At 42.2% G+C, this 19,825-nt stretch overlaps 2 protein-coding genes across 7 annotated transcripts in view; one reads left to right on the forward strand and one right to left on the reverse strand.

Moving 5' to 3' along the window:
* filip1l (filamin A interacting protein 1-like) overlaps positions 1–3,538 on the forward strand; it is a 257,274-nt gene extending 253,736 nt beyond the window's left edge. For 3 of the 4 annotated variants that reach the window (XM_078560103.1, XM_078560102.1, XM_078560105.1), the window contains one exon: positions 3,292–3,538. In XM_078560103.1, the coding sequence (XP_078416229.1) occupies positions 3,292–3,489 (198 nt within the window). In that variant the 3' untranslated portion in view covers positions 3,490–3,538. The remainder of the gene's footprint in view (positions 1–3,291) is intronic. The other variant, XR_013579190.1, reaches the window with a different exon arrangement.
* cmss1 (cms1 ribosomal small subunit homolog) overlaps positions 1–19,825 on the reverse strand; it is a 330,497-nt gene that overhangs the window by 306,651 nt on the left and 4,021 nt on the right. The window lies entirely within an intron of this gene.

Consider the following 19,825-nt stretch of genomic DNA (forward strand, 5'->3'; position numbering starts at 1 on the left):
TAATTCTAAATCATGAGTCTTCACCATCACCAGATGTGGTTGTTTGATGTAAATTAAATAGGATTTCCTTCCCTGACATTCTCACCAAAACATTTTGTGTTGTTTGGTTTATTTAACATTTGACACCAAACAGTAAAAGAAAAAACTGCATTTCAATCAATGCTTAATGTTGTGTTTCTGTGCCTTTTGTGTCACTTACTCTTACACCATCATCTCAAATTGCTCCCACTACCATTCACAGACCTATAACTAGTTTTCTGATTGGCTATTTAAAGTACCCGAGGCAGGTGCTGCTCTGCTAAGTAATGCACCCCAGTAATGAAAGATTGTTTAAAAAGCTAGTGATAGCCACTGGGGCAAGTGGTTTCCTCTCTTATGGAGTCTGCGGTACTTAGCACCCATTTCTCACTAATTGAACCAGCTAATATAAATCAATTGTAACACAATCCATGTTGACCAGTGACTCAGCCGTTTAGAGATGAAATACTTATGGCTAGAAAGTCCTGATTGATAAGGTTTCTGTCAATAAAGTGAATAAAATCCTGTAGAATAAGTTATGAATAAAAAAGTAACCAACATTTCTAATTATTATCATTGAAAGGGAGAAAGCACAGCAAGATTGGCAACTCAGCTTCTAAAAGTGAAAAACACCACCCCAAGTGTGTGTGTTACTTTCTGTTTTGCTTATCCAAATTTACAAAAACAGGAACACAAGCATGTGTTATAATTACATGATACATATATAATAGCTTTAAGTAGAGCACAGGCTTGGTCTTCTGCACAGCAAATTTTTAAGACCTGGGCTCCTAGAGTTGACAACCAGCCCTGGAGTCTTGTAACATAAACTCTAGTAATTGTGAATATTTTGAATCTGAGTTACGTAAAAATCATGTAACTGGATCATAAGCAACACAAATCTTCAAATGGGGAGGAAGAGTAAAGGAAATTCTGAGACTCTGACATCATTGTGTAAAGTCTTAGTCTTTCTAGAATTACATGTAGAGTAGAGGAGCTGTTAAGAGTTGTGCCCTGGAGAAATAACCACAAAGGCAAATGACATCATAATTAGAAACCTAATAAATATTTTGTTTGATGTGTCACAGCTGGATCTATAAGTAAACTTCATGAGTTTAAGGCAGACAGCCAGATTTTTTAAAAAAGCTTTGAGCTTTTTCCTCTCTATGAACTCATCATAAAGAAGAAAGTCAAATGGTCAACTGGAACACATACTAAGTTGACAGCCATAACACAAAGTGTAACAAATTAAAACTAAGCATATGCATTACTGACAGTCTACTGCTGGTCCCAGTTAATTTGTCTAGTATCTTGCAAAGATGTTATTAAAATTTCAGAAGCACAAAGCAGCTACACAATGGAACTGCATGTTGCCGAGTCAATGAGTAAAGCAATTATTACCATTCATGAACACAACATGTAAATACATTTGAACAAAATACACTCTACTCTTGGTGACATTAAACTATGAACACGTTTGAATAAAACGTTGGTATATTGGGTCTACTAACTCATCAAGCCAGTGAATGGGTCATGTCTCTAATGCATTAACTGTATCTTTCACAAAAATTTTAATCTGGATCCTTGCAATTAATTGTGTGCCAATCAATGTCAATATTGTTCATGTAGTGTGCAGTACATTTTCTATTCTGCTAGAAAAATTAAATAGTATTATACCAGTCATGTAAGATATTATCCAGTTGTCAAAACGGTGTTCCTTATGTTTATATTATACATCCTTGACTGCATTTAATACAATTATTTTGAACCTTGGGAGAATTGATTTTTATATTTTTGGGAAATATGGTGTTATTCTGTAAAGAAGGCTGTGTCTGTGTGTGTGTGTGTGTGTGTATAAATGATTTAATTAAGCTGGGGAAAGGTTACTTGATGCAGGTTGTCTGGGAGGCTAAGACATGAAAGGATAGAGAAGTTAGGTGTGCATTTGTAATAAGATATTATGGTGGGTTTGAAGTACAAGTAAATAGGTTGGATCTGCCATTTGCATTTTTTGGTTAAATTGAGAGTTTGTTTGAATATCAAAGGGAAGTCAGAGGCGACAAGGAACATTTAAGCATCTTACAGGAGTTCCATGAGTAAACAAAAGAGGGTATATCACATTTATTGACCCGAAAGCAGGGACTAAATAGAAATATGAAAGATTTTATATTGGGAAGGATCTGAGTTTCAGAGAGGTGTGAGAACAATGGAACCTGAGATGAAAGGAGGAAAAAGGTATTTTAGAGGTACTGTGGGCTGTTGGCTACTGGCGGTATGAGGAAGATCTACTAGAAACAGCTCCAGGCTGGGAGAAGATGCAGTTTGAATCAGCCATCCAGTCAAGCCAGAAAAGTCTTGGCCTGCAAAAATCAGTCTTGTTCTCATGTCTTGGATTTCTACAGCAGAGTGGAAGAGTGTTTAAGAGGTTATGTGGTATGCCTTCATTAAAGCTACAGCAGTTTGCCTTGGGTAATATTATATAGATGTTTAACTATAAAAGTCAAAAGGGAGTATTGCCTGGAAGGTGTTTACTTGTGGGTCTGACCAAGCAGGGCATCTTTTGGGGGAATGTTTTGTGAGGCTAACTTTAACTATGTAACTGTAATCTTGTGTGCTTAAGTTTTCTTCTTGTTAATAAAAATTTTACTTTTAATTTTTAAAATCCCAAATGTTACTGAACTTCTTGCTGCTGAGATCAGTAAGTTTTCTTCTCATTTTCAGAATACAGAAAAAAGGGTGTGGCCCGTAAGCCAAATTTTCCTGAGATTTGGTTTGCTCAGTAACTGACATCTGCTGTGGTCATAACGAACTAAATATAGGTGCCAACATAACCCAGCTCCTACCATCTGCAGGTCAAAGTTTACAGCTTCCCACATTTCAGGATAACAATTGTTCATAACATCAGAAATTATTGTGAAGAACACTTGAGGTTTTGCAGGTGGAAAAGTTTGAGCAAAAGAATCAAAATTACAACCTGCCATCCATTCCTATAAAAATGACACGAACTTTCAACAAGTTTCATATATAGCTAATGTTGAAGTGCAATCTGAAATGTCTGAATAACAATGATACTGCATCAATTTGCAGTGATGTGCAAACTGAACTAAGTTTTATTTGAAATCCGTCTCATTTTCTCCCCTGCAGCTCCGCATCAGATATTCAAAGAAAACTAAGTACTCAAAAATAGTTAATTTCAAACTGTTGGGAACTATGTTACACATAAATACTGCTACTAACTGTCAATTCTAATTTTTGTTCTGCATATTTTTCCCTCAGGTTGCACAGGAGCACACAGTCCGGCATTCATTTCCAACGCGTATCCCTAAACCAAGATCCAGTACAATAAAGTTGGTTAGGATGCCTGACAGACTCATCTCCAAATCTGAGCTACAATCAGAAAAACAATCTGTAAGAAAACAGGCAACAAGTGTTACATCCAACTTCAATATGCAAGCTACTTTTGGCAAAATGTAAATTGTATTTTTTTTGCAAAAAAATGAACAGATAACAAGGTGCTACAGGATGTATAATCCTTTGTATTAGGTGAATCTGCAACAGATGCAAACTATTTGACAGTTTTCCACCATGTGTGAAAACAGCTGCAGCAGTCCGTCGTCACAAGTCTGAATAAAATCAAACTCATATGATAATTCAGCATAATCCCTCAATGTACACAGTTATAAGGTGATAACCTTGGAGAAATCAGATCAAAGGAGATTTCTGTTAATCTCTTATGGGTATGTTAATGTCCAGATTTGCTCCTGGTGTGGGGTGGGGGAGGTTCCAGGCTGAAATCTCTCATGGAGTTTGGTTGGTAATGTTCACTTCAAAGAAAACTGAACTCTATCATTCTGGCTTTAGGAAATAGCACCCTATCCTTTCTTTGGGACATGATGAACATATGAATGCATTACATTCTTGACCTCTTCATTCTAGTTCCAATATAAATTATCAGATGTTTCCAAGTAAACAAACCTAGACAAGGGATGGAATTTAATGCCCTATCAGTGGCGACTTTGGTGGCAGGGAGGCATTTAATCAGGGGGGAGGGTAGCAGGTGGGAACCCTACCATCTTCCTGCCACTACCCTGGTTAAGTTCAAGGTGAAGTGGATAATTAATGCCCACTTAAGGCCCCATCCTGCCACTGCTGGAATTCACCCAGTGGCAGGTGGCGGACTTGTCATGCTGGAAGCCTGACAAGCAAACCTGTTGGGGTTGTTTGTGGGCTCCAGGGGTGGTGCGGTGGTCCGTCAGTTGAAGCCGCTCAGTACCTGATCCCGGGGGGGGGGGGGAGAGGAGGAGGAAAGAGGGAAAGAGAGAGACAGCCTGCCAAAGGCCAACCCCCTGCTCTTGCTGTCAACTCCCCTCCCAACGTCCCCACACTGTGAACCACCCCCACGCCCCCATACTCACCTATGCCTGGGTCCATTAGCCATCTTCGGTCTTGGGTGGGTGCAGTATTGGCTATAGCCAATGCCTCTCCGGTGGAGCTACTGAGCAACAAAGAGCTGCCAGCTTCTGATTTGCTGGGCAGCTCTTGGCACATGGCACCACCGCTCCCAGAATCGAGGATCCCGGAGAAGGCCCGCTGCTACCAAGTTAAATACTCAACTGGCACATAATTTGGCGAGCCTTCCGAAAAAGAAGCAATGCAGGTTTTCGCCAGCTCTCCCAGCCAGCTGGAGACACCCCTGTTGCCTCCATTAAATACCATCCAAGATCCTTAAACTGGAATAAATTCAAACAGCCACATTCAATGCATCCGAATAGCAGAATTTGACTCGGAATTAACCTATTAAAGAAAGGGGTCCTTGCTTTAAAGTAGGCTATTCAACATAAAATTCTTAGACTGGGGAACTCTCAGGCAAATTCATTTAAGCATAAAAACTATGGAAATGTGTATTTTCTAAATAATACAGAATGAAATGCAGTTGATAGCACAAATTGAAGATGGTTACTACACATTACTGACAAAGTAAAATCATTTTGGGAGGGAACACACAAACAGGCAAGTATTGACCACAATGTGTGGATGACAAAAAATTCTGTCTATGGCTTAATTTACATCAATTGGTTTGCACAACTATAATGTACTTAAAAAGAAAGTTTCCAAATGTTGCACTACATTCACTCCGCATTTTAATGTTTGTTGTATACCCATTGTATAGTGGAATTTGATTTTGCATATATATATATATATATAAAAAAGAACATATATAAAAACAAGTAGTACTTCTGACTCCTTTCAGTTTCTTCCTTTTCCCTACAAAACAGGCTGAATCTAACTCCCAGTTTCTTTGCAACAGCATAACTCTTTTTTTAAAAAAAAAACAATTTGTCTTCAATGCTTTTCTCCTTGTCAATCCTTTCCAGGAAAAAGCCATTCATACTAGACTGGTGGCAGCTCACCAATTTCTCACCTAAATTGTTATACATCACATCAACCTAAAAAAAGCATGCAAAAATGCTGAGCCGCTGACAAAACATTTTCATTTCTATTAGTCTCCCTCTGCCACACCCCATCCATGGCTGATAAGGTGGATGGTAATACGCCTGCCATGACTGCAACAACAACAAGTTGCTTTATATAGCACCTTTAATGTAATACAACATCTCAAGTGGCTTGACAGGAGCATTATAGAGCAAAGCCAGAGACCCAGGGCAATGCTGTGGGGACCTGAGTTCAAATCCTGCCATGGCAGATGGAATTTGAATTCAATAAAAATCCAGAATTAAAAGTCTGATGACCATTGCTGATTGTTGTAAAAACCCATCTGGTTCACTAAAGCCCTTTAGGGAAGGAAATGTGCCATCGTTACCTGGTCTGGCCTACATGTGACTCCAGACCCACAGCAATGTGGTTGACTCTTAAATGCCCTCTGAACAACGGCAACTAGGCATAGGCAATAAATGCTGGCTTAGTCAGCGACGCCCACATCCCATGAATGAATTTTTTTTAAAGTAGAGATGCTGGGAGGATGAAGGCATGGCCAACAATGGCAGACTGATTAAAATTAAGGATGCACTAGAAGCCAGAACTGGAGGAGTGCACATATCTCAAAGGGTTGTGTGGCTGGAGGAGATGACAGATAGGGAGGGACAAGGCCATGGAGGGATTTGAAAATGCAAATGAGAATTTTACAATCCAAGTATTGCTTAACGAGAAGCAAATGTAGGTTAGTGAACACAGGGGACGAACAGGATCTGGTTTGAACACTGGCAACAGATGACCTTAAGTTGACAGAGGGTGGAACGTGGGAGGCCAGCCAGTATTGCACTGGAATAGTCAAGTCTGGAGCTAACAAATGCATGGATGGGGGATTCAGCAGCAGATGAGCTGAGGCAGGTGCGGAGTCAGGCTATGTTACAGAGGTGGAAATAGGTGATTTTAGTGATGGCACAGATATGACACCAAGATTGCAAAACACTCTGGTTCAACAATAGACAGTTGCCAGGGAGGGATGTAGCCATTATCTTGGGACTAGGAGTACGTCAAATACATAAAAATTAAACAAGAAAATATGAGTTGGTGCTGCAGATAAATGCTCAAGATAATTTTTTACATATTTAAGCTGGAGTACCAATGTTCTGAGTACTTAGCTGCAACACTTTCCAAATGTGGTACAACACCACCACCTTTTGGCAAATGAGTATTACTGGACAAACATTTATCATGATACATATTCAAAAACAAAAACAGTTTTTCTTCGACTACCTGTTTATTCCCCACCCAAAAATGGTCTCTTGCATTAGCACACATCTACCTATTTACCGTGAACACAATCATTTCTATAAGTTTTAATCAGAATGTGGCCTGGACTATCAACTACTTTAGGAATAAATTATAAATAGGTAAGGCAGCAAGCAGCAAAGCCAAAGAGCAGATTTACAGTTATGTATACAAAACAATTATGCCTTAGAGAATAAAAAGTGTCATGGCTCCTTCACGAAAACACATTGTGAAACTGGATTTGATTAAGATCATCAACAAGAGCTTTATATGCAATTTATTTCATAATTCCCTTTGGAGGCGCTTGCCTCATTCCCTCTGTCTGATGACTTAAGAGAAACAAAGATTGAGGCAAGTCTGCCAATATATATTTCACAACTATTTATTGCACCCAGAATAATGAAATCAAAGAGCATCTCTCGTGATTACTGACAAACACCCACAGGACATCAAAACTAAATCATGTTGAGCTTCCCAGAAACTGTCTCCAAGGTGGTAACTCATGTCTGCACAATTTGCTTAGGCTGCATGTAAACAGCTAACGTGCAAACAAACCTGACCAAATGGCCCACTGCTCATCTTGGAGCAGGAAGGTCTGATCTTTGCTGGGTTAGCTGCTCTCAGCCAAAGGACAAGTGAATGGAAGAGAAATTGGCAGAGTATAAAACAGGCTACCAATTTGCTGTCAACCCATTTTGCACTAATGTTGTTGAATAACTTCACCCCAAGCGAGTCTTTTGAGTTGCAAATGAAAATGCATCTATTTTGGTAATTTTCCCAATGGTGTTCATTGGGAATGGTATGTCAATCAGTGATTAAATTATTTGTTCTTTAAAATTATGTAGGATACTAATTCCTTTGGCACAGATTGGAGTGTGATCGAGGCAATACAAGCGAAGAGAGAGATGATGTGGAGAGACTATCAATGGAGCACAAATGGTTAAAAATATATAGGCACTCCCAAGCTGGATCAAAAGCAGCATGCTTTCTTAATCAAAATTGGTCAGCCTCGACTCAGGGGTTCACTTTCCTCAGTCAGGTTGGGAGCTCAAGCCCCACTTCAGAGATTTGAGCACATAATTAATACTGCATTGAAATGTCAGCTTGACAGAGTGCTGAACTTTCAGAGATGCCATTTTTTTTTAATTTACTCTTGGGATGTGGGCATCACTGGCTAGGCCAGCATTTATTGCCCATCCCTAATTGCCCTTGAGAAGGTGTTGGCAAGCTGCCTTCTTATACCGCTGCAGTCCATGTGGTGTAGGTACACCCACAGTGTTGTTAGGGAGGGAGTGCCAAGATTTTGACCCAGTGACACTGAAGGAACGGTGATATATTTCCAAGTCAGGATGGTGTGTGGCTTGGAGGGGAACTTCCAGGTGGTGGTGTTCCCATGTGTCTGCTGCCCTTGTCCTTCGGGATGTTAGTGGTTGTGGGTTAGGAAAGTGCTGACTAAGGAGCCTTGGTGAGTTCCTGCAGTGCTTCTTATAGATGGTGCGCACTGCTGCCGCTATGCTTCGGTGGTGGAGGGAGTGAATATTTGTGGATGAGGTGCCAATCAAGCGGGTTGCTCTGTCCTAGATGATGTCAAGCTTCTTGAGTGTTGTTGGAGCTGGATTCATCCAGGTAAGTGGAGACTATTCCATCACACTTCTGACTTGTGCCTTGGGGAATCAGCTGATGGGGTGTCAGGTATATTAAACTGAAACCTCTCTTAAATGGATGTAAAACATCACAGGGCATGACTCGAAGAAGAGCAGGGGAGTTGCCTGGTAACCAGGCCAACATTTATTCCTCAATCAACATCAGTAAACCTGCTAATCGGGTCATTTATGTCACAGCTGTTTGTAGTATCTTGCTGTATGCAAATTGGAGTTAATCAGATGGCGGTGGTGCACTACGGTTCACTCAGAGAGTCCAAGTTACTGTGGCAACATGCACTTTTACATGCATGTTGTAGTTTGGAGCGATGGTAGAGGCACCAGCTTTCTTTCCATCACATGGCTGACCAGGAATCTTCCCCAATCTTAACACCTGCCACTGGCATGTGTTGGAAGGATTTGAAGGTTGATAATCAACTTGTTTGGCTGTGTTATGAATGCAGCTTCCTTGGCCATCAATTCTGGAGTGGGACTCGAAACAGGAGCTTCTGGCTCAGAGACAGGGGCCATACCTACTGCATCACAACATCTCCAAGTTAATCAGATACTATCCAGGAATGAATTTAGGGAATAATGTTTCAAATTTATTTAAAATACATCGTTGGCTAGCTTCTAAGGAAGGGTCTACATCCCAAACCTTGCCATTGCTCATTCTCTGACTAACATGTCCTTGCTGCACCATTCTCATGTCATGTCTCAACTGATACTCTTCCAAGCTTTTTGACTCCACCCGTTTCTGCTGAAGCAGGATAGAATGGATCTAATGTCATCTGATGTGGGTGGCTAGGTTGCAATTAATTTGCATTCATGGTCTGTGTTACATTTGCTGCTTGTACTGAAACATCACAAATGGCAAGAGATCATTTGCAAAGTGCTGAGAGTGGTTTTTAAAGTGCCTAGAATTAGCGGGTGAAAGGAGCCCTGTGCGAGTCAAATGGATGCAAAGCCAAATCACAGGTCGCCCTTTCAAAAAGCAAGTAGTTAACAACTATGCACAAACTAATGAAAACAGAGTGCAGCAAAGGGAGAGACTTGGGAGAAAGTTGGCTCTGTGTTTAGGTAAGAAAGAGAAAGAGACTTGCGGCTGTACAGCCCTTCACAACCAGGATGTCCTGAAGCATTTTGCAGTCAATTAACAAGTGCTTTACAGCCACTTAAGTACTTTTGCTGCTTACTTTCCAATGTAGAAAATATGGAAGCCAATTTCTGCAGAGCAAGGTCCCACAAACAGCAATATGATAATGATCACATAGGTTGTTTCAGTGGTGTTGGTTAGGGATACATATTAGCCAGGACATCAGGGAGAACGCCACTGCCCCCCTCCAATGATGATCAGGGATCTTTTAAGGTCACCGGAGAGGGAAGACAGGCCTTGATTTAATGCTTCAATCTACCTCCGACATTACAGCACTCCCAAAGTAATGTAATGAAGTATCCGCCTGGGTGTTTAGGCTCAGATGGATCTAGAATTCACAATCTTCTGACTTAGAGGCAAGAGTGCTACCTTGGAGCCACAGTTAACAGAAGGTAGGATAAGCCACAATATTGAAACAGAAATTGAGGATGAAATTAAAGAGGTGTATATTAACAATACAATCACATTCTTAGGAAATTTAAATTACTCAAAGATAGACTAGATAGTGAAATGTCTGTGTTGAGAAAGAGGAGGTTCTTTCCTTAAAACAAGATGGTCAAAATGGAAGGTATGTAACCTAAACATAGAGAAACAGCGGAGGCTGCTTGTGTCCATGGAATTTAACCAGTGCTTTCAAGCTTCCTTATGCAAGCAGCAGAAGTATCCTAAAACCTAATATTAAATATCACAACTTTGTCACATTTCTGTCCTTCTCTTCATAAATCTGGGCGGTAATGTAAATTCTAATATGTCTTAGGCGCATTTATATTGTAGAAATGCAGCCAAACGGATGTGAACAAATCAGTTACATTAAATATATACATTCTCCACACTCACTGAACAAATAACATCACAAATATGACCATACAAATTTGCTGTTTGATTTAGGAAGTTAGGTTCAATCCAGTAAGTGCAAAGAGCTTGTCCCCATAGTTCCACTGATAAAACAATGGGATTATCCAAATTCCATAGCAAAGTTCAGCACAGCTGACACCCAAGTTAAAAATAAGACAGCATGAGGTTACTCTTATTAAACAAAAGTGAAACAACTAAGCAATATAAAAAAGTGCTAAACTTGTGCATATCTACTATAATGAGAGAATGGCAAAGGAGGAAAATGGTATGGATGACCATATCAAACATGGAAAAAATATCAAGGAGAAAAAGGAGGGATACTTAGTGCAGCAGCTGTTGATAGATGTAATTTGTGACTTTGACCAGAGCAATGTCAGTACTCTGAACAAGGTGGACACTAAACTGAAGGCTAGTTCTGATTAAAGGTTATCGCCCTGAAACATTAACTTTGTTTTTTTTTCCACAGATGCTGCCAGACCTGCTGAGTATTTCCGACATTTTCTGTTTTTACTTCAGTTTTCCAGCATCTGCAGTACTTGGCTACTGATCTGAAGGGATTAGTTTTAAGGAAGGTGGAAGCAAAAAGATACTCAAGGACTTTAGAAAGGAAAGCAAGACTAGCAAAACATGCCAGGTTGTGACTGCAGATTGGTTGAGCCAAAACTCTGAAGTGTGGAATAATTACGGCAGTCTCGAAAGACGACCAGAGCAAATGGAGTTATTAATATTGCACACGGACAGGGGAGAGACCTCATCCTGAGTGAGACACAGCCAGAGTGAGTGTGGGTATTGGCAATTTGGTGCACAGTGGGAATTCGGTGCGGAGGGGAAGAGGTGCTATTTGCATTTTTTCTTTGCTATCCAACTTCTTAAATCTTCAGAGAGTGGTCTTGACCTGCTGCAGCAGTAGAGGCTGCAAGGGAGAGGAAAGACTGGTAAGCAGTGGGTAAGGTCAGGTATCCCTTATAATTTAAGGTCTTTTTGTGGTTTATAGTTTGTATATTCTGTAGTAACGAGGATCAGGAAAGAAGGGCCCTAGAGTAATTGATTTAAAAGGTTTAATTTAAAGGGATAAGTCTTGGCAGGAGAGCTCAAAGCTGTGGTGTGCTCCATGTGGGAAGCCGGGAACATTTCCAGTGCCCGGGACCAGCATGTGTGCAGGAAGTGTGTCCAGCTGCAGCTCCTGGAAGCTAGGGTTTCAGAGCTGGAACGGCGGCTGGGGACACTGGAGCATCCGCGAGTCTGAGGGCATTGTGGATAGCACGTTTAGAGAGGTGGTCACATCGCAGCTGAAGGGACTTGAGGAAGGAAGGGAATGAGTGATCATCAGGCAGTCCAAGAGAAAAAGGCAGGTAGTTCAGGAGTCACCTGGGGTCCCACTTGCAAATCAGTATTCCATTTTGGAGGCTGATGAGGGCGCTGGTTCCTCCAGGGAATGCGGACAGAGCCAAGCTTCTGGCACCACAAGCAGCCTGTCTGTATGGGAAGGGAGGAAGAGAAATAGGCACTACTGTGGCCGTCAACGTGACTCCAGGATGGTGTGTTGCCTCCCTGGTGTCAGGGTCCAGGATGTCACTGAATGGCTGCAGGGCATCCTAAAGGGGGAGGGTGATAAGGCAGAGGTCATGGTACATGTCGGTACCAATGACATATGTAGAAAGAGGGATGAGGTCTTGCATCAAGAATTCTGGGAGTTAGGCAGTAGACTAAAAAGCACGACCTCTCGGGTTGTAATCTCTGGATTACTCCCAGTGCCACGCACTAGCGAGCTCAGAAATAGGAGAATAGCGCAGATGAATACGTGGCTTAAGAGTTGGTGCAGGAGGGAGGGTTTTAGATTCCTGGATCACTGGGGCCGTTTCTGGGGAAGGTAGGACCTGTACAAGCGGGACGGTCTACATCTGAACCAGAGCGGGACTAACATCCTTGCAGGCGGGTTTGCAAGTGCTGTTGGGAGGAGTTTAAACTAATTCAGCAGGGGGAGGGAACACAGAATGTTAGCAGAATAGGGACACATCATAATACAGTAAAACAATCAAGTCAGAGGGAGTACAGTTGCATTAAGTTTCAAGGGAGTAGGGCAAGGCTGGATGGCCTCTACTTTAATGCCAGGAGTATTACAGGTAAAACGGATGAGTTAAGGATGAGGACTGACACAAGGAATTGTGATATAGTAGCCATCACAGAGATGTGGTTGAAGGAGGGGCAGGATTGGCAGCTCAACATTCCGGGATATAGGATCTTCAGGCAAGACAGGGGAGGGGGTAAAAGAGGAGGAGGCATTGCATTATTAGTTAAGGAGTCAGTTACTGCAGTAAGGAGAGATGATATCTTGGAGGGGGCATCGAATGAAGCTTTGTGGGTAGAGTTTAGGAATAAAAAAGGGGCAGCCACATTATTAGGTGCTTATTATAGACCCCCAGATAGTCAGTGGGAAATTGAGGAGCACATATGTGCATAATTTGCAGAGGTGTGTAAAAACAATAACAATAGGGTAATTATATTAGATGATTTCAACTTTCTCAACATTAATTGGGATAGACATAGTGTTAAGGGCTTGGATTGTGTGGATTTCTTGAAATGTGTACAGGAGAACTTTTTAGGTCGATATGTAGAGGGTCCAACAAGGGATGAGGCAGTGCTGGACCTAATTATGGGGAATGAAGCTGGACAGGTGGCTGAGGTGGTGGTGGGGAAGCATTTTAGTGATAGCGACCACAACATGGTACAATTTAAGCTTGTTATCGACAAAGAAATAGACAAATTGCAAAAAAATGTTTTGGATTGGGGGAGAGCAGATTTTAGTAAAATAAGGCAGGATCTGGCTTAGGTAAACTGGGAACAGCTACTTGTGGGGAAATCTACAGAAGACCAGAGGGGGGCGTTCAAAAAGGAAATGGGGAGGGTACAGGCTCAACATGTTCCCTTTAGGGAAGGAGTAACAAGCCCAGAGAACCATGGATGACCAGAGATATTCAGGATTCGATGAGAAGAAAAAGGGGTGCTTTTAGCAGGTACAAGGGGAGCAAATCAGCAGAGGCATTAGTGGAGTACAAAAAGTGCAGGGTGGAGCTTAAGAAAGCAGTTCGGAGAGCAAAGAGGGGATATGAGAAAGCTCTGGCTGGTAAAAGTAGAGAAAATCCCAAGATATTCTAAGTATATCAATGGGAAGAGGATAACCAGGGAAAGAGTAGGACCCATTAGGGACCAAGGGGGCAATCTAAGGGTGGAACCAGAGGACATCGGTAGAGTGTTGAACGAATACTTCACATCCATCTTCACCCAAGAGAATGAGGATGAAGGTATCGAACTCGGGGAGAGAGACGGCGAGGTTCTTGAGCAAATTAATATAGGGGGTGACAAGGTATTGGAGATGTTGGCAGGCTTAAAAGTGGACAAATCTCCAGGTCCGGATGATTTGTGTCCCAGACTGCTGGGGGAGGCAAGGGAGGAGATCACAGGGGCTCTGTCTCAATTTTTAACTCCTCTCTGGCCACAGGGGAGGTGCCTGATGATTGGAGAACAGTTAATGTGGTTCCACTATTTAAGAAGGGTTGTAGAGATAAGCCAGGGAAATACAGAACAGTGAGTCTCATGTCAATGGTAGGGAAACTATTGGAGAAAATTCTGAAGGAGAGTATCTATCTCCACTTGGAGAGGCAAGGTTTGATCAGGGATAGTCAGTGTGGCCTTGTCAGAGGGAAGTCATGCCTAACAAATTTGATTGAATTTTTTGAGGAGGTGACCAGGTGTGTAGATGATGGTAATGCAATTGATCTAGTTTGTATGGATTTCAGCAAAGCCTTTGACAGGGTCCCACATGGGAGACTTATAAAGAAAGCAAATGCACATGGGATACAGGGTAATTTGATAAGGTGGATTCAAAATTGGCTTAGTTGTAGGAGACAGAGGGTGATGACAGTGACTGGTAGCCAGTGACCAGTGGCGTACCACAGGGATCTATGTTGGGTCTCCTTTTATTCGTCATTTATATAAACGACATAGATGACTATGTGGGGGGTAGGATTAGTAATTTGCGGATGACACAAAGGTTGGCTGGGTGTTTAACAGTGAGGTTGAGTGTCTTGGGCTACAGGAAGATATAGACGGGATGGTCAAATGGGCAGATAAGTGGCAGATGGAATTTAACCCTGAAAAGTGTGAGGTGATACACTTTGGAAGGAATAATTTGACAAGGAAGCATTCAATGAATGACATGACACTAGGAACTGCTGAGGAACAAAGGGACCTTGGCGTGTGTGTCCATAGATCTCTGAAGGCGGAGGGGCATGTTAGTAGGGAGGTAAAAAAGGCATATGGGACACTTGCCTTTATCAATCGAGGCATAAATTACAAAAGTAGGGAGGTCATGTTGGAGTTGTATAGAACCTTGGTGAGGCCACAGTTGGAGTAGTGTGTGCAGTTCTGATCGCCACATTATAGGAAGGATGTGATTTCACTGGAGGGGGTGCAGGGAAGATTCACCAGGATGTTGCCTGGGATGAAACATTTAAGTTATGAAGAGAGGTTGGATAGACTTGGGTTGTTTTCGTTGGAGCAGAGAAGACTGAGGGGTGAGCTGATCGAGGTATGCAAGATTATGAGGGCCATGGGCAGGGTGGATAGGGAGCAGCTGTTCCCCTTGGTTGAAGGGTCAGTCACAAGGGGACACAAGTTCAAGGTGAGGGGCAGGAGGTTTAGGGGGATGTGAGGAAAACATTTTTACCCAGAGGGTGGTGACGGTCTGGAATGCGCTGCCTGGGAGGGTGGTGGAGGCGGGTTGCCTCACATCCTTTAAAAAGTACCTGGATGAGCACTTGGCATATCATAACATTCAAGCCAAGGGCTGGTAAATGGGATCAGGCAGGTAAGTCAGGTGTTTCTCACGTGTCGGTGCAGACTCGATGGGCCGAAGAGCCTCTTCTGCACTCTGTGATTCTGTGAAGAGATTGTTAAGTCTCAGTAGTTGAGGTTAGAGGGAATCAAGAGATCAGGAGCTGGATTTTATGAAAGAGGTGAGCTTGGAGAGGGCAGCAGGTGCCAAGAGTGAAACTACAGTGATAATGGGAGAGTGCCAGCGCACTGGTGGCCTTCTGGCATACACTGCTCAGTTGCACCCATCTTTACCACAAGACACTAGGACAGCTTGCTTCCTTATGTTCTTATACATGGAAATTACATACCATGTTATTTTTTGTGATTTATGCTAGAATTTTCCAGACACATATGCAAGAGGGCCTCACTTTTCAGCTGCATTTTAGCAGGAAATTGATAGCTTAAAGAGAACTTGCAACACTGCAAGTTATAGGTTTTACTCAACATCTACCATGTACACAAGGTCAGAGCAGTCGCCAGAGACTTTTAACATTTAATAACCTAAGAGTTAGGAGCAGAAGTAGACCGTATGGCTCTTTGAACCTACTCTGCCGTTCAATACGATCATGGCAGACCTTCTGCCTCAACTCAATATTACCACCTGCTCCCCATATCCCTTGATTCTCTAAGACACCAAAAATCTGTCTCTTCATCATTGAGTATATTTGAGACTGAGCACCCACAATTCTCTGGAGTGAAGGATTCACAATCCTCTGAGTGAAGAAATTTCCCCTTATCTCAATTCTAAATATTTGGCCCTTATCTTGAGGTTGAGCCCTATTTTCTAGATTTTCCAGCCAAGGGAAAACAACCTCTCAGCATCTATCCTGTCAAGCCTCTTCAGAATCTTCCAAGTTTCAAGAAGCTCGCCTCATATTCTTCTGAACTCCAGAATTTAGGCTTAATTTACTCAGTCTCTTATCATAGGACAACCTTCTCATCCCAGGAACCTTCACTGAACCACCTCCAATGCAAGTATATCCTTCTTTAAACACAGAGACCAAAACTGCATGGTTCTCCAGTTGTGGTCTCACCAAAGCCTGTACAACTGTAGCATGACTTCCTTGTTCTTGTACCCCAATTCCCTTGCAATAAAGGCCAACATGCCATTTGCATTCCTTATTGCTTGCTTTTCCTGCTTGTTAACTTTGTATTCCTTGAAGAGTCCATCCAAATGTCTCTGAACATCAACATTTATAGGTTTCACAACTTTTTAAAAATATTCTGCTTTTCTATTATTACCAAAGTGAATAACCTCACACTCCCCACTTTAAATTCCATCTTTCATCTTGTTTTCTACTTACTTACCCTATCTATATCTGTTTGCAGCCTCCTTGTGTACTCCTCACAGTTTACAAGCCAGGTGAGAATGTATCATCAAATTTGGATACACTACTCTCTGTCTCTTTGGCTCAGTCATTAACATAGATTGAAAATAGTTGAGGCCATTGCCTTGTGGCACCCAACTAGTTACAACCTGCCAACTTGAAAATGCCCCATTTATCCCTACTCTCTACTTTCTGTCTGTTAACCAATCCTCCATCCAAGCTATTACTCCCAACTCCATGAACCCTTCTCTTGCCTATTAACCGTTTGTGTGACACCCCATGAAATCCATTTCGGAAATCCAAGCATATTACATTTACTGGCTCCCCTTTATTTATCCTACTGTTTTTTATACTTGCTCTTGGGAAGTTAGCATCACTGGCAAGACCAACATTTATTGCCCATCCCTGATTGCACTTGAGGTGGTGGTGAGCAAAAAACTCAAATAAATGTCAAACATGATTTCTCTTTCATTAAATCATGCTATGTCTTGCAGGTGGTGGTGTTCCCATGTGTCTGCTGCCCATGTCCTTCTAGATGGTAGTAGTTGTGGGTTTGGAAGCTGCTGTTTAAGGAGCCTTGGTGAGTTCCTTGGTCACCCTCTATTTCTAGTATGTAATTTGTGTCTTTTACTGTCTGTCATTTCCTCATTCCCATTATAATTTCTCCTGTCTCTGTCTCTAAGGAACCAATGTTTGCTGGTAAAAGCTCAGTCAATTTTCATATTCCTGACTAGTTTACTCTCATATCCTGTTTTTTCCCTATTTATCAAACTTTTGGTGGTTTCTAAAGCTTTCTAAATCCTCAGGCTTATAGCTCTCTTTCGCAACATTATAAAGCTCTTCTTTGAATCTAATACATCGTGAACTTCCCCAGTAAGCCATGGATGGATCTTTCTCACTGAGTTTTTTTTCAATGGAATGTGTTTTTGTTTAACATTTTGAATTGTTTCTTTAAATGCTTCCCACTGGTTATTTACTGCAATACCATTCAGTCTATTTGTCCAATAACCCTTAGACAAGTCTCCCCTCTTACACATGTAATTGTCAGTGTTTAAATTTAAGCTCCTTGTTTTGGACTTGAGCATATTGCTCTCAAATTTGATATGGAATTAATTGTATTATGATCACTTTTTCCCAGAGGATCTTTTACTATGAGATTATTAATTAACTCTTTCTCAATACATAATACTAGATGTAAAATAATTTTGTTCCTAGTTGGTTCCACAATGTATTGTTCTTGGAAGCTGTCACAAAAGCATTTTACAACCTCATCTTCAAGACCACCTTTGCCAGTTTGAATTGCCCAATTTATTACATGAAGATTATAAGACCCCACAATTATTACAGTGCTTTTATTGCAAACCCCCAATAATTTCTTGCTTAGTATTCTATCCAACAGTTTAAATGCTAAATACTAGGCACTGGAAATGACAACGGCACACCCAGCCCTGCCGACCCTGCAAAGTCTTCCTTATTAACATCTGGGGCTTACACCAAAATTGGAAGTGCTGTCCCACAGGCCAGTCAAGCAACAGCCTAATATGGTCATGTTCCTGGAACCATACCTTACAGACAACGTCCCAGACACCACTATCAACGTCCCTGGGTGTGTCCTGTCCATCTGGCAGAACAGACACACCAGAGGTGGCAGCACAGTGGTATGCAGTCAGAAGGGAATTGCGCTGAGAGTCCTCAAAATTGTCTCTGGACTCCATGAAGTCTCATGCTATCAAGTCAAACATGGGCAAGGAAATGTCCTACTGATTACAAACTATGCCCCACCTCAGCTGATGAATCAGTACTCCTCCATGCTGAACATTACTTGGGAGGAAGCACTGAGGGTAGCACAGAATGCACTCTGGGTGGGGAACTTCAATGTACTTCACCAGGAGTGGCTCAGTAGCACCATTACTGACTGAGCTGGCTGAGTCCTAAAGGACCTAGCTGCTCGACGGGTCTGCGGCAAGTAGTGAGGGATCCAAGTGGGAAAAACCTACGTACCTCACCCTTACCATGCTACCTGTCACGGATGCATCCGTCCATGACAGTATCAGTAGGAGTGGCCACCTTGTACAGTCTTTGTGGAGACAAAGTCTCATCTTCACATTGAGGCTACCCTCTGTGTTGCGTGGCACTATCACTATGCTAGATTGGATAGATTTTAAACAGATCTAGCAACTCAGGACTGGGCGCCATGAGATGCTGTGGGCCATCAGCAACAGAGAATTGTATTCAACCACAATCTGTAACCTCATGGCCCAGCATATCTCCCACTCTACCATTACCATCAAGCCAGAGGATCAATCCTGGTTCAATGAAGAGTGCAGGGGCCATGCCAGGCACACCTAAAAATGAGGTGTCAACCTGGTGAAGCTACAACTCAGGACGACTTGCATGCCAAAAAGTGTAAGCAGCATGTGATTGATAAAGTAAAGCAATCCCACAATCAATGGATCAGATCTAAACTCTGCAGTCCTGCCAAATTCAATTGTGAATGGTGGTGGACAATTAAACAACAAACCTGGGGGAGGAGTCTCCACAAATATCCCCATCCTCAATGATGGTAGAGCCCAGCACATTAATGCATAAGAGAAGACTGAAGTACTTGCAACCATCTTCAGCCAGAAGTGCTGAGTGGAGGATCCGTTTCCCTCCTCCTGAGGTTCCCAGCATTACAGATGCCAGTCTTCAACCAATTTGATTCACTCCACATGATATCAAGAAATGGCTGAAGGCACTGGATACTGCAAGTGTTATGGGTCCTGACAGCATACCAGCAATACAACTGAAACAGTATGGATGGAAACTAGGAATAACAATAGTACTGATGACTTGGGCTCCAGAACTAGCCTTGCCCCTAGCCTAGCTGTTCCGATACAGCTACAACGCTGGTATCTACCTGGCAATGTGGAAATTGCCCAGGTACGTCCTATCCAAAGTGATGGAAGGTGTTGCCGCCAGTGCTATTAAGCAACCCAGATGCTCAGTTTCAATTCAGCCAGAACCCTGGCCTCATTACAGCCTTGATCCAAACATGGACACGAGGTGGGGCGAGAGTGACTGCTGTTGACATCAAGGCAGCATTTGAATGAGTATGGCATCAAGGAGTCCTAGCAAAACTAAAGTCAATGGGAATAGGGGGAAAACTCTCCACTGGTTGGAATCAGACCTAGCACAAAGGAACATGGCTGTGGTTGTTTGTGGTCAATCATCTCAGTCCCGGG

Source organism: Cetorhinus maximus, chromosome 16, assembly GCF_964194155.1.
Source record: "Cetorhinus maximus chromosome 16, sCetMax3.hap1.1, whole genome shotgun sequence".
NCBI lineage: Eukaryota > Metazoa > Chordata > Chondrichthyes > Lamniformes > Cetorhinidae > Cetorhinus > Cetorhinus maximus.